This window comes from Sturnira hondurensis, unplaced genomic scaffold (assembly GCF_014824575.4).
Source record: "Sturnira hondurensis isolate 20B ecotype Veracruz unplaced genomic scaffold, ASM1482457v3 Scaffold0015596, whole genome shotgun sequence".
NCBI lineage: Eukaryota > Metazoa > Chordata > Mammalia > Chiroptera > Phyllostomidae > Sturnira > Sturnira hondurensis.
Genome location: NW_028088227.1, coordinates 24944924 through 24958244, shown reverse-complemented (window position 1 = coordinate 24958244; position 13321 = coordinate 24944924). Strand labels below are relative to the sequence as shown.

The window sequence follows — 13321 nt, the reverse complement described above, 5'->3', positions numbered from 1 at the left end:
CCCGTCACGGGCAGGAGCCCCAGAGAGTGGTGGCAGTGCTTCTATTGGGACAGCAGGTGCTGGTCACACCTGGTCCCAAGGTCACTCCCAGGTGCCCAGGGATTGAGGCAAACAAGGGCCATGAGTGGGATGGTCCAGGGAAAGTCAGCAGGGTGCCATGCCCTGTGGGGACCATTGTCCCACACCTTCCCCCACAGGCACCTTTGGTGGGAGCAAAACCAGCAGCAAGGTGGTGAGCGGGGCCAGTGTCACCACCTGCAGGATGTGGCTGGAGAGTCTGGAGAGAAACATCTATAACTTCATAGGGCTATTCAAAAATCAGAAGGCTGAAAGCAAAGTGTCTGAAGTCACGGTTCCAGAAGCTCAGAAACCAGCTACAACAGGGGTGTCAAACGCATCTTCACGGGAGGCGAGGAGGACATCAGCCTCTTGGTTGCCTTCAAAGGGCCAAATGTAATTTTAGGACTGTGTAAATGTAACTGCTCCTTAACAGTTAAGCGAGAGCTTGGTGCTGCTGTCAGGCAAAAACAAGGTGCCGGGCGAATAAAACAAGATGGAGGGCCGGATTTGGCCCACGGGCCTTGTGTTTGCCTCCTGTGAGTTACAGCATAAACTCAGGAGCTAAGGCAGAATTTAATAAAAGAAAATAAAGAATCAGCATTTAAAAAAACAGTTCTTGAGAAAGAGCAACAAAATTGATAAAGCATAGACCACTTGGATCAAGAATAAGGAGTGAGGGCTGTGGGGGTGTGTGTGCATGCCATGTGTGTGTGTGCATGTACGTGTGTGTATGCATGCAGGGAGAGCCCATGGCGACGGGCCTGGAAATCTGGAGAAACACCACAGGAAGTGAAGGCAGCCCTCTGCTCTCTGTGGGGAAACTCGGTACCCGGGAGAGAGGCAGTTTGGTTCTGAAGGGGCCTGGGGAAGGACCGGTGGGGGGTGGGGGGAAGGCTGGGTGCGAGCAGAGGGCCGCTGCTCTGCCTGGTGCTGCTGAAAAGCCGGGAAGGGGAACCATTGCTGTTCTTCTTTTTGGTTCCCCCGCCTGCGTATTCAAGGGCAGGCAGAGAGAACCGGGAGACCCAGGAGTTCAGAGAGATCTAGGAATTCTCTGCATGTAGGGGAAGGTTCAGCGTGGCTAAAGCTGCTAGGGACAATGTTGCCCAAAGCACTCCATCCACGAAGATTCTTTGACCAGCCTGGGGTGCCCCATGGCTGCCTTTTCGGCTCCCACACAACAGTAGGCTCCCCACCAGCTTCCCCCATCCTGTTTCTTCCTGTTGGCTGCTCCTGCCCTGCCTGTGAGCTGGCTGCCCTCAACAATGCCTGACAGGCCTGGGGTTTCATCTGAAGGTCCCCATGGGCAGGTGGGGTCAGTGTGGAGGCTGGGGCAGCAGAAGGCTGAGCCAGGCACAGCGGCAGGGCAGGGCAGGAGAGCGGGCAGCCAGCACACACCTAGACAGCTGGCTATGGCCCGGAGAAGGACCCACCCAGGCCACTGTTCAGTCTGTGTGTTGGGAGGGCAGCGTCTGGGCCTCACCGGAATGTTCTGTTCATCCGTCTGACTTCATCGGCCCTGGTGGTGCTGCAGGCTCGGCTCCTCCTCACGCCTCCCTGGGGAGAAGCACTCTGGCCTCACCCAGCCAAACATCCTCCCCGATGGGGAGGCAATTAGCCAGCTGCAGTGCTGCATTCAATTCCTCGGGCCATGCAGCCTGGACTCCTGGTGGATAAATGGGCAAGATAATCAGCTCAGAGTCCAATTACAGTCTGAAGGGCGACCCAGTGGGCAGGCCACGTGGTTAGGACGGCATTAGAAGGTTTCTGGTGTGTTCGGGAACACGGGCTTGCGGTCTGGAGTGGACAGTGAGCCCGGCTCCCACAGGGCCCTGCAGCCTGGGCCTGGCCAATGGCCAGAGCCTCCTGTAGACGCTCTGATGTCATCACTCGTGAGGCAGGCAAGCCACAGAACTGAGGACCCGGAGGACGGCTCAACATGCAGCTTTTCATGAGCACCTGGAACTGACCGAGGCGCCCAGCCATCAATGCGTACATCACGGACACGTGGAGTCCCCCGTGAACAGCCAACCCGCCCCCACCTCGCTCGGTCAGGGGCGCACAGGCGGGAGCACCTGTTTGTTGCTGCACACATTTTCAGTGTGAGCAACTTGATGGAATTTTTACTGACGTTAACAAGCAGCAGGCAGATGGAGATTTGGAACACCTGGCCTGAGGAGCCACCTGGAGCCCCGCCCCCCTCCTATGCTCCACCTCCCCGGAGTACGGCCTGTTCTGGAATTTTCATGAATAGAAACATACACTGTGAGCTCTGAATGCTGGGCCCCTCCCACTCACCACGTAATTTGTTTAATTTAAATATTTAAAACATTCCATAATTTGGGGACTCCCTTTGGTACCTTTTCAGTTGCACAAACAATAACGTACTAAAGGCTTCACAGCTCACAGTACTTTATTCTCTTTAAAAGGTAGTTGGCTGGCCCTGACGGTGCGGCCCAGATGGTTGGTTGGGTGTCGTTCCACAAAGCAAATGGTCGCTGGTTCGATTCCCTGTAGGAGCACGTGCTTGGGTTACAGGTTCTGTCCCTGATCTGGACACATACGAGAGGCAACTGGTCAATATTTCCCTCACTCTTTTTCTCCCTCCCGTCCCCTCTGTCTAAAAATGAATACATTAAAATCCTTTTAAAAAGGTAGTTGGCTGTCTAAGGCAGACAGAATAGCGCACAGCCCCAAGGGGTGTGGCAGGCGGCTGCAGGGCCCTCCCACATCCGAGTGGTGGAGGGTGGCCCGGCCAGGCACCACGATGAGAAGTGGCCGCCAGATGCTGTCCCCTAATGCGGCCACCGAAATGACAGTGACTGTTATAGAAAGGAGAAGACAACTAAGGTGAGAAAATGGACTCAGAAATATTCAATCCAAAGGAAGTCAGGAGAAGAGGACAGGGGACAAGTGGGGAAGAAACAGAGGCAGACAGACTGGAGCCCAGCTCCACCAATTGTCCCTTCAAACACGTCATCAAAGCAGGACATCACCACGCTACTGGCCTTCTTTGGCGTCACCGCTGTCCTCGTCTGTCCCTGCTGTCCTCGTCTGTTCTGCACGTAGTTGTTTCTCCCTAGTCTTTTCTAATCCATAACAGTCACTCAAGCTTCTCCTGTCTTTTATAACCTCTTCTTTTTTGGAGTGTACTGACTGGTCACTTCATAAAGGTCTTTCAATTTGAGTGTGTCTGGAGTGTTCCCACAATTGCAGAGCATGCGTTTTGGGGCAAGAACACCACCAAAGCGATGTGGTGCCTGTCTCATTGGTGCATCCAGGGCTACATGACATTTGTCTGCCTTACACTGATGCTGTTAACTTTGGTCACGAAGTAAGGTGGTTTCTGCTGGACTCCTTCACTGCAAAGTCATTATCATTTCCCCCTTTGCAGTAAATTAGTATATGAAGGAAGCTACTTGGAAGCTACAGAAATCATGAAGGAAACTAAGCATAAGATGCTCGAGGTTAAAAGTAAAAGGATGAAAGAAGGTAGCCCATGCTAACGTTTTAAAGAAGATTTTATTTAGTTAGTTATTTTTAGAGAGAGGGGAAGGGAAGGAGAAAGAGAGGGATAGAAACACCAAGGTCTGGCTGCCTCCCGTGCACTGCCCACCAGGGACCTGGCCTGCAACCCAGACATGTGCCCCAACTGCGAACCGAACCAGCAACCTCCTGGTTCTCAGACCTGTGCTCAATCCACTGAGCTACACCAACCAGGCCTAGCCAATGCTAATTCAATGCAAAGACAGCTGGATTGGCCATCAGTGTCAGAGCAGAGTTCAAAACAAAGAATCTGGGGATGAGAAGGGTCATTTCACAATGATAAAGTGGCCACTTAATCAAGAGGACATAATCTGAATATAGGTTTCAAAATGCACGAAGCAAAAACAGAACTGCAAGGAGAAAGAGATCATCTACAATCATAATCAGAGGCTTCAACATCCCTTTCTCAGTAATTAATAGAGCAAGTGGACAGAAGGTCAGTCATAATAAGAACACCCAGCAGACGTGACCTCATCAACATCCCACTGAGCAACAAAACGGCTCACATTTAAGTGTGCACATAAAATTATTAACACAGACCGTATTCTGGGCCATAACATCAGTCTGGACAAATTGAAAAGGGTCCAAAACATACAGAGCGTGTTCTCTGACAACAATAGATTTAAATTAATAATCAAAAACAGAAAGATCTCTGGAAAATAGCCACAAATCTGAAAACAAAATAACACACTTCTAAATCAATGGATCAAAAACACATCAAAAGGCAAATTAGAAAATATTTTCAACTTATTGAACATGAAAATACAACATATTGGAATTTCTGGAATGCATCTAAGGCCTGACATAGAGGGAAATTCATAGCTTATAACAAAGACGAAGGTCTCAAATTAGTGACTTAGCTTCCACCATAAGAAACCGGGAAAAGAAGAGAAAATTAAACCCAATGTAAGCAAAAGAAAGAATACAGATCAGAGTGGAAACCAATAAGAAAGGGAAAACAGTAGAGAAATCAATGAAACCAAAAACTTGCTCTTTGAGACTATCAATAAAATTGACAAACTCCCCACCTAATCAGTAAAAGAAAAGAGGGAAAACACAAACTACCAACATCAGGAATGAGAAAGGTGACATTATTTTATAGTGAAAGATTAATAATAGAATATTACAAACAACTTTATGCTGATAAATTCAACAACTTAGATAAATGGACAATCAATATTCAATCAAGGAGAACAAATAACCTCAGAATCTCCATCTCTATTAAATAATTTAACAACATATAAAATGGTAATAGCACGTGACTTTGAGTTAGACAAAGATTTCTTGTGTTTTATCCCAAGGACAGAAGGTTGACTTAACACTTGAAAATCAATCAGTATAATCCACCATATTAACATATTTTTTTAAAAGATTTTTGATAGATGCAGAAAACATTTCACAAAGTCCAACACCCATTCCTAATAGAAACTCTCAGCAAACAAGTAACCGAAGGGCACTTCCTCACACCACGAAGGGCAGCTGAGAAAAACCCACCGCCAGCGTTGTCCTTAATGGTGGAAGACTGAGCGCTTCCCCCTGGGAGCAGGAACAAAGGTATCTGCTCCCACTCACGGTCAGTATTAAACTAGAGTCTCTAGCCAATGCCGTTGGGCATGAAAATGAATTTAAAATACATCCACACTGGAGAGAAAGAAGTCATAATCTTTTTATTTACAGAGAACATGATTGTGTATATAGAAAAATCCTCAGGTACCTATTAAAAAGTTACTAGAACTAATAAGTGAATTTAGCAAAGTTAGGATCAGAATATAAAAATCAACTTTGTTTCTACATATTAGCAATTAAAAACCAGAAATTTAAAAAATGCTATTTAAAGTAAATAAAATATCAGAGATAAAGCTGACAAAGGGTGTGTAAGCTCTGTAAGCCAGAAACTACAAAACCCAGATGGAAGAAATAAAAGAAACTCCAAGTAAATGAAAAGATATACCATGTTCATGAATTGGAGACTCAATATTGTCAAGATGTTAATTCTCTTAAAGTCCAACATCCATGACTAGGAGGAGCTCTCAGCAAACAAGTAACAGAAGGTCACTGCCCCAGACTGGGACGGGCAGCTGCCAAAAACTCGCCAGCATTGTGCAGATTCGACTCAAGCCCAGATGAAATCCCACCAGGCTTTTCCGGTAGAAGTTGACAAGCTGGTTCTAAAATTCACGAGGAAATGCAAAAAGGATCTTGGATGGCTAATGACATTTTATGAAAGGACACATTTGGACAATTTATATTCAGCACCTCCTGATTTCAAGATTTATTGTAAAGCTCAAGCAATAAAGACAGCTTGGAATGTTGGAATAAAGTAGGCAAATAGACTGATTGAACAGAGAGAGTAGAGAAATGGACTCATACACATATGCGCCACTGATTTGCAACAAAGGTGCAGAGGTAATTCACTAGCGAAAGAGTAATTTCTTCAATAAACAGTCCTGGCACTCTGGCATAAAAAATAAACTTGGAATTGTATTTCATACCATACACTGAAACTAGTTCAAGCTGGTAATAACCCACACGCAAAAGTTAAACTATAAAAGCCCTTGTAACTTCAGTTAGGCAAAGATGTCTTATACACGACACAAACAGCGTGGTCTGCGTAAGAAAACCTGGATAAACTGGACTCTGTCAAAAGTAAAAACTTCCCTTTGAAAAGATCCACAGGCTCACAGAAAAGATTTATGAATCATGTATCCAGTGCAGGACTTTGTATCCAGAATGTATAAAGAGCTCTCAAAAGGTAACAGTGAGAAAACAACCAAAGGTGGGTAAAAATCTGAACAGAGCACTTCTGTAAAGGAGATGGCCAGTAAAGAGAGGAGAAGATGTCTTCATCATTAGTCACCGGGGAAGTAGAAATTAACACTGCACGGAGACGCCACCGCACACCTATTAGAATTCCTAACATTAAAAAGGTTGGCTGTGCCCAGTGCTGGTGTGGGTGTGAGCGTTCACTATTGGCAGGAATGGAAGGTTGTGAAATCATTCCTCAGCTCCCTCCAAATTAAACACACCGCTACATGCGACCCAGTCATTCCACTCCTAGATATGCACCCAAGAGAAATAAGAGCGTTTGTCCAAAGGTAGCAAACAATGTTTGGGTCACTGTATCTGTAACAGGCAACAACTGCAAACAACCCGAATGACCATGAACCCCGAAGGGATATGCTAACTGGAACGAGGAGGGCAGAGGAGTGAGCACTAAAAGGGATAACTTGATAAACACGTCAGCACTGGGAAACTCAAAGTAATTATGCTGAATGAAAGAAGTGAGGGGAAAAGGTACACACCTGTGATTCCACCTACATAAATGATAAGAAATGCCCGCTGATCTACAGTGGCAGATCAGTGCTTGCCAGGCGGTGGGGGTGCAGAGGGGGGCCAAGGTGGAGGGGGAGGAGTGAATTATGGTGATGGTTTCACGAGCCTATACGAATGTCGAAAGGTATCAAATTTAAATATGTGGTTTCTTGTATACCAATTACACTGCAATAAAGCTGCTTTTAAAAGGTCTAGGATGGCTGAGGCCTAGCTTAAATTGCCCCGCCTCCACATTCCCTATCCTCCTCCAGGCCCACCTGCACCAGCCTAAGACGTAGAGGGTGGGAGGTGGAGGGGGTGGAGTAAGGGTCCTGGGGCAGGAGGGGACTCAAGTGAGTGGAGGCCTAACCCCACTAACCAGTTTTGGGGGCCACTGGCATTAGGCCTGCGAGGGACACACAGCAAGAATAACGCACCGCAAGGGCTTCAGGCTTATCCGAGGGTCTCTAAGTACCAGCGTCGGGAGGGGACTCGCCCCACTGCGTGAAGCCCGGGGGACCTGGGTGGGGCGGGGCTCTGTGTCCCCCACAGCCCCGCCCACAGTCCCTGAGACACACCCACCAGAAGATCCACCCCCATTCGACCCACTCTTTCCCACTGGGTACACCCCAGGCGCCCCCTCACCCCCGCCCCCCACCCCTATATCCGACCTGCCTCTACAGTCGCGCCCCAGGCTCCACCCCTTGCTTCGACTCCCGCGTCGTCCTGGCCCCGCCCCGCCCCCCTCCCGGGATCCCTCAGATCGCGGCGGAGCAGCTCGTATCAAAGCCGCGGCGGACGTGGGAACGAGCCTCCGGGTCGCCGCCGCGCCCGGGTGTGGCGCTCGGTCGGGCTCCGAGCGGCCGAGGGTCTGGCACAGAGCAGCCTCAGGACGCAGCCGCGCAGGTAATCCCCCGCTCCTCCCCGGAGTGTAGACACCGCGCCCCCATCTATTACCCGCTCCGGGGTCCCGGTGTCCGGGGGTCCCGGGGTCCAGGGTCCGAGCCCAGCCAGCCCAGGCCCCGCTCAGCCCCACCACTCCGAGCCTCAGTGCAGCGCGCGCCCTGGGCTTGGCTTTTCTCTCTTCTCATTTTCCTTCCTTTTCAAGCATTATTGAAAGAAAAGGCGCTGACCCCGGTGCAGGTGCTAGGTAGCGTTCCTATTAGGGCCAACAGAGAAGAGCTCTATTTATTATAATAATTTTTAAGGATTGTTAAAATTAGCAAAGTGCTAAACTTCCTACGGCAGCCTGGCTGGGAGCGATGAGCGTCCTGCTGGTTCCCAGTGGTTGTGGATTCCGGGTGTGTGGGAGGGCTGCCTTCAGTCTTCCTTATCCCTGGCCCTGAGGGGCTGGAGGCAGGGGACCCCAAGCTGTCATCCCTCAGCGCAGTCCAGGCCCCCAGTTCCAGGTGTGTAGAGGGTGTGTCGGGGATAGGCCTCAGGGTTGCAGCACCATTTTGATGGGTGCCTCCCTCTAGCCAGTGGTCAACAGACCTGCCCTTGCACTTCTGGTGGTGTTGGGAGTGCCCAGAAATAAGTTACAGAGACCCCCTCCCCCCATTGGTCAGAGACTTCAGTTTGCATATCTCCCTAAAGTCAAAGCATGCCCCAGGTCCCAGCTGAGCCACCATGGACAATGCCTGAAAGAGACCACTCTTTTTTCTGGCAGGTGAGGAACAGAAGTTTATATCCGTGCTGGATGGTCACTTGTACAGCAGCGGCCAGGGGACTGGGGAAAAGGGTAGACCCACAGCACTGAGCCAGAGGAGTGTGCCGTCTTCCCCTGGTGCAGGATGGGCCCTATGGGCAAACAGAGCCCCTCATCTGTACCAGCCCCCATGGGAGGGTCTTGCCTCCTCCTCCTCTTCTGCCTGCGCCTGGGCACCTCCTGTCCACAGAGCTGCGAGTGCCCTGACCACGAAGGGGCAGTGGCTGTCCACTGCAGCGAGAGTGGCCTGCAGGAGGTCCCCAGGGACATCCCCACCAACGCTGTGCTCCTGAAGCTCGATGCCAACAAAATTGCCCGCGTCCCCGACGGAGCCTTCCAGCACCTGAGCCAGCTGAGAGAGCTGGACCTGTCTCGGAACGCCATCGAGACCATCGGGCCCGCAGCCTTCTCCGGCCTGGCCGGGGGCCTGCGGGTGCTGGACCTGTCGCACAATCGCATCCGCAGAATTCCGAAGGACGCGCTGGGCAAGCTCGGTGCCAAGATCCGCCTGTCCCACAACCCCCTGCACTGCGAGTGTGCCCTGCAGGAAGCCCTGTGGGAGCTGAAGCTGGACCCCGACTCGGTGGACGAGATCGCCTGCCACACCTCGGTGCAGGAGGAGTACGTGGGGAAGCCGCTGATTCAGGCGCTTGATGCTGGCGTCAGCTTCTGCAGCACCCACCACAAGACCACCGATGTGGCCATGCTGGTCACCATGTTTGGCTGGTTCGCCATGGTGATCATCTACGTCGTGTACTATGTGCGCCAGAACCAGGAGGATGCCAGGAGGCACCTGGAGTACCTGAAGTCGCTGCCCAGCACCCCCGTGTCCAAGGACCCGCTCAGCCCCGAGCCCTAGTGCCTGCTGAGTCTCACCACTTTGTGGCAGGCGGTGACTGACCTGTGCTGTTGCTACTCCCTCAGCCAGGTGGTGGTCACAGCCGCTTCCGTGCAGGGCACACTCTGACAAAACACGTCCCCGAGTGGCACTGAGTCACTGCAGCACCCTTCCGTCAGGTACTGTTACCGCCAGGCCCATGGGCGGAGGGAGAAAGTGACACTTGGAGAAATGGAGTGACTTGCCCGTGGTGACACGGTTGGGAAATGATCCAGTCGGGACTTAAAACCAGGCCATCTATGGGTCACGATGCTCCTTCCACTTGGCACACCTCTCCCACGAGGTGCCCGTGGGAGCAAGTGCACTCAGAGGAGAAAGGCTCGTGTCCCCCATGGAGGACTGGGGTGCAGGTTCGTCTGTGGAAGGCACGGGTAACCCAACACTGTGGAACTGCCTCACCCTCGTTTCCCTGGTATTGCCTGAAGACATCCGACCACAGAACTCTTTCTGGAGCTCAGTCGTAGGGACCAGATTTTTCTAGAGAGGGAAGTGAGTGAAAGGTGTTGCTCAAACTGACCTTTGAACAACTGTGTTTGTTCTCAGAATGTTTTCGAAGAGGAACACTCACACCCAAATTTCAGCCTGGTGAGAGGGGGAAAAAAACCCAAACCCGAAACCAACCACCAGGGGAGAACAGGCCCCACCACCGACTCCCACCGCTCCCTGTGCCTGGTTCGAGGGGAGGCCTGTCGTCTCCACTAGCCTCCGTGCCTTGCTTTTCTCTCACGGACACACGAAGCAGCTCCTTCCAAAGGGGGACCAGTATTTGACGTCTCAAGGCCAATTCACGGGACTACTCTTCTCCAGCAACAAATCTCTCTCTTGCTCTCACTCTCTCCACCTTTGCTGCCAGGACTCTCAGAGCTAATTCAGTGCTCAATTTTCTTACCTACGTAACTTCACATCCAGGGTGGACATTGCCTCCACCTATATAGCTCTGATTTGTCTTTCTAGTTTTATTTATTACTGTCTTTTGTATGTGTTTGTAGTTTACACAACTTCAAATATTTGGGTGGGTGGGGGAGTAAATGGGAATACATTGGCACGAGCGAAGGTAGAACGGACAGAAGCCTCATCAAGCAGAAGCTCGGAAACGATTAGCAGTGGAGGGTGGTTTGTACTCAGAAAGCACAGAGTGACTTGAAGCAGGAAAGGGACTTGGTGTCGCATTTACGCGTTGGTCCGGAGACCGAGCAGCTGCCTCCGAGGCCCAAAAGGCTCGTCTGAACCCAGTTGTGATGTCTTAGGCAGGGTGTGTTAAAAGGAAACTACCAACAGATTCCAACCCCCCCCCCCCCGCCCACACACACACACACATCCCAAGGCCTCTGGCCTGCGTTCGCAAAGGCAGGGCGGGGTGCACAGCGAGGCAGTGTGAACAGGAGGACCCCGCACTGCCAGGTGCCCAGACTGGGAGCACACAGGGAAGGCAGGGCTCCGCCTCGGCCATCGACGTCTGCCCTGCTGCTTCACTGGCCACCAGCCCATGGGAAACTGACAGCCTTTCCCATCTTTCCAGTGACAACTAAAACCAAGGAGTCTGTCTGCTTGTGTGACAAATGCCCTGTGGAGCAGGTGGGCTCTGCAGGTAGCCAACCAGTGGGACACAGGCTCTGCAGGTGGTTTGGGGCCCCTTCCCCACCCACCTCTTCTGCCAAAATCACCCCAGAGCCTGGTGCCACCCACACATGGCTCTTTAGGGGTGCATGGAGGGTAGGTGGGGATTCTTCCCTCTCCACCCCCTTGCTGGGCCCCAGCCCAAGGCCACCTTCCCCTGGTGTGGACCCTGCGGGGAAGGGGAGGCGGGTGAGGACCTGCAGCCCCAAAGGGCCCTCTCCCTCTCATCCTGGGCCAGCGGGGAGCTGCCCACCTTTCTGGCCTTTTGGAACTCCTTGCCCCTTATAAAGTCTCCCAGGGGCGGACACCTCCCTCCAAGGAAGACCACCAGGACCTCAACTCCAAGAACCCCACCTCCTTCCTGCTCGTGGGAGCTGCCCCACTGGTGCCTGAGAACCCTTTCGGGTACAGCCCTCGCCTCCTCTCCTTCCTCCTCTCCTTCCCTTCCCTTCCTCTAACTTCTCCCCGTCTCCCCTCCCTGGTCCTCCCTGCTGTAAGGGACCTGTTGAGATTCCATTAAGACCATGCCCTGCCCGGGCCCACCGCATTCTTTGCTGCCTGTCGTGTGTGAGCACAGACCCCTGGATGGTCCCTTGGGCCCTGGGTCCACCGCCCACCTTACCCCTGGGCCCAGCATTTGATCCCAATTAAATCTGCCCAGGCCGGAGTCCGGCTGGCCCATCAAGGGGACCGGTGCTGACAGTGGTGGTGATGTGACAAAGGGGGGCCTCAGTCCATCCGTTCCAGTCGGGGGGCAGTGGGGTCACTGGAGCCTCTGGCTCTTTTTGTTGTCCAGGTAACAGGCCCTCCACAGGGTCTGGGAGTTCAGACCCGATAATTTGGGGGTTCCTTATAGGGCAGAGGGGTGGAAGAAGCAGATGGGCCCCAGCAGCTTTCCCAGCTGCAGGTGGGGGCTGGGTCTCTCTTCCTTACCACAGGAACTGGGGGGGTCTTGCTGCCAGGGAGGCCTCGGGGCCAGAGGTGATGGGGGAGGCTCATGCGGCCCCACTGGTCTCCTTGCCTGGAGGTGCACAGCTCCTGCTCCCTGGGTCCCGGCCTCCCCAGCCTCCCTGTGGATGCTCCTCATGGAACCCGGAGCCCCGCCCCCGCCCCGGCCCTAGGAGTGCCTGCCCCACGCTCCCGGCCTCCTGACTTTCCTTCCTCTTTGCCATTTAGGTCCCAGATGCCCACCCAGTCTCTTCCTTGGGTGGTTTTGAGGAAGGGGATGAGCCAAAGTACTTTGGAGGCCCCTGCAGGGCCATCCTGACACACAAAGGGTGTCCCTGGTGGGGTGGGCTCTGGGGATGGGAGCCCCCTGCACAGGAGGCTCCCAACTCAGCTCCAAAGCCCTTCCCAGGCGCCTCGAGGAGCTGGCTGCAGGCTCTAGGACGGCAGGGCAAGCGCTGACCGGCAGCACATGGCCGGGGCTGGCAGCTGCCCACGCCGGAAGTGGCTCATTGCATGGAAAGCCCTGGTTCTGGGAAACTGGACCGAAAGCTGAGGCACCAGGGACAGCTTCCAGCCCATTGTCCTGCTTTCAGTGAAGGTGGACGACGGTTTTAATTTGGACATGAGATGGAGGTTAAACCTGGGTGGGAAGTCACTCCAGGCAGGAGATGGGCTGAGTTGTGGGGTTAACAGCAGGGGCTACAAAGCAAGCTTCCGGTTCCAGGTCAGCTCCACGCAATTGCCTTCACCTGAGGGCTGGAAAATGTGTGCTTGCGGATGCCCCATCAGACAGGGTTTGGGGTGGGACCAGCATCTGGGACAGCTTTTCCCAGACAGTCAGCAGGATATCGGGGCATCGGTTGAGCCAGGCCAGGAGGGTGAGGGGCCACCTTCCCAGGAGCTCAGAGCAGCAGAGGGGAGCCTGGGCCCTGAGTGCGCCTGGGCCTCCTCGTGGGTGCTGGGCACCGGCCCCACCTGCTGGCCTGCTCTCCTGCACTGCACTCCCAGGCTCCCATGCAGCGGGTCCTCCAAAGAAGCAGGAGGCTCCGATCCTGGACTGGGTTACCCGGAGGAGGCAGGGCTGCTGGCACAGAAGGTTCTGGACTTGGGGCAGCTCCCAGCCATGGCAGCAGCCCCGAGGTGGCTCCTGAAGTTGCCTTCCTAAAAGTTCTGTCCAGAGTCTGATTCTACCCTCTGTCTGTGAGCCCTCAATAAATCTCCATGTGCTTAAATCA

General features: G+C 53.0%; 1 protein-coding gene and 1 long non-coding RNA gene across 2 annotated transcripts; both read left to right on the top strand.

The window, feature by feature from the left end:
- Positions 1–7656: 7656 nt before the first annotated feature.
- On the top strand, positions 7657–10762 carry LRRC3 (leucine rich repeat containing 3). Its single transcript, XM_037065248.1, has 2 exons — positions 7657–7821; positions 8585–10762. Exon 2 carries the CDS (start codon positions 8709–8711, stop codon positions 9480–9482), a length of 774 nt encoding a protein of 257 aa, XP_036921143.1. The 5' UTR covers positions 7657–7821; positions 8585–8708; the 3' UTR covers positions 9483–10762.
- Positions 10763–10963: 201 nt separating this feature from the next.
- LOC119000265 (uncharacterized) lies at positions 10964–13321 on the top strand. The gene is made up of 2 exons (XR_005069271.1): positions 10964–11096; positions 11935–13321. It is a non-coding gene; the product is annotated as an uncharacterized LOC119000265 (long non-coding RNA).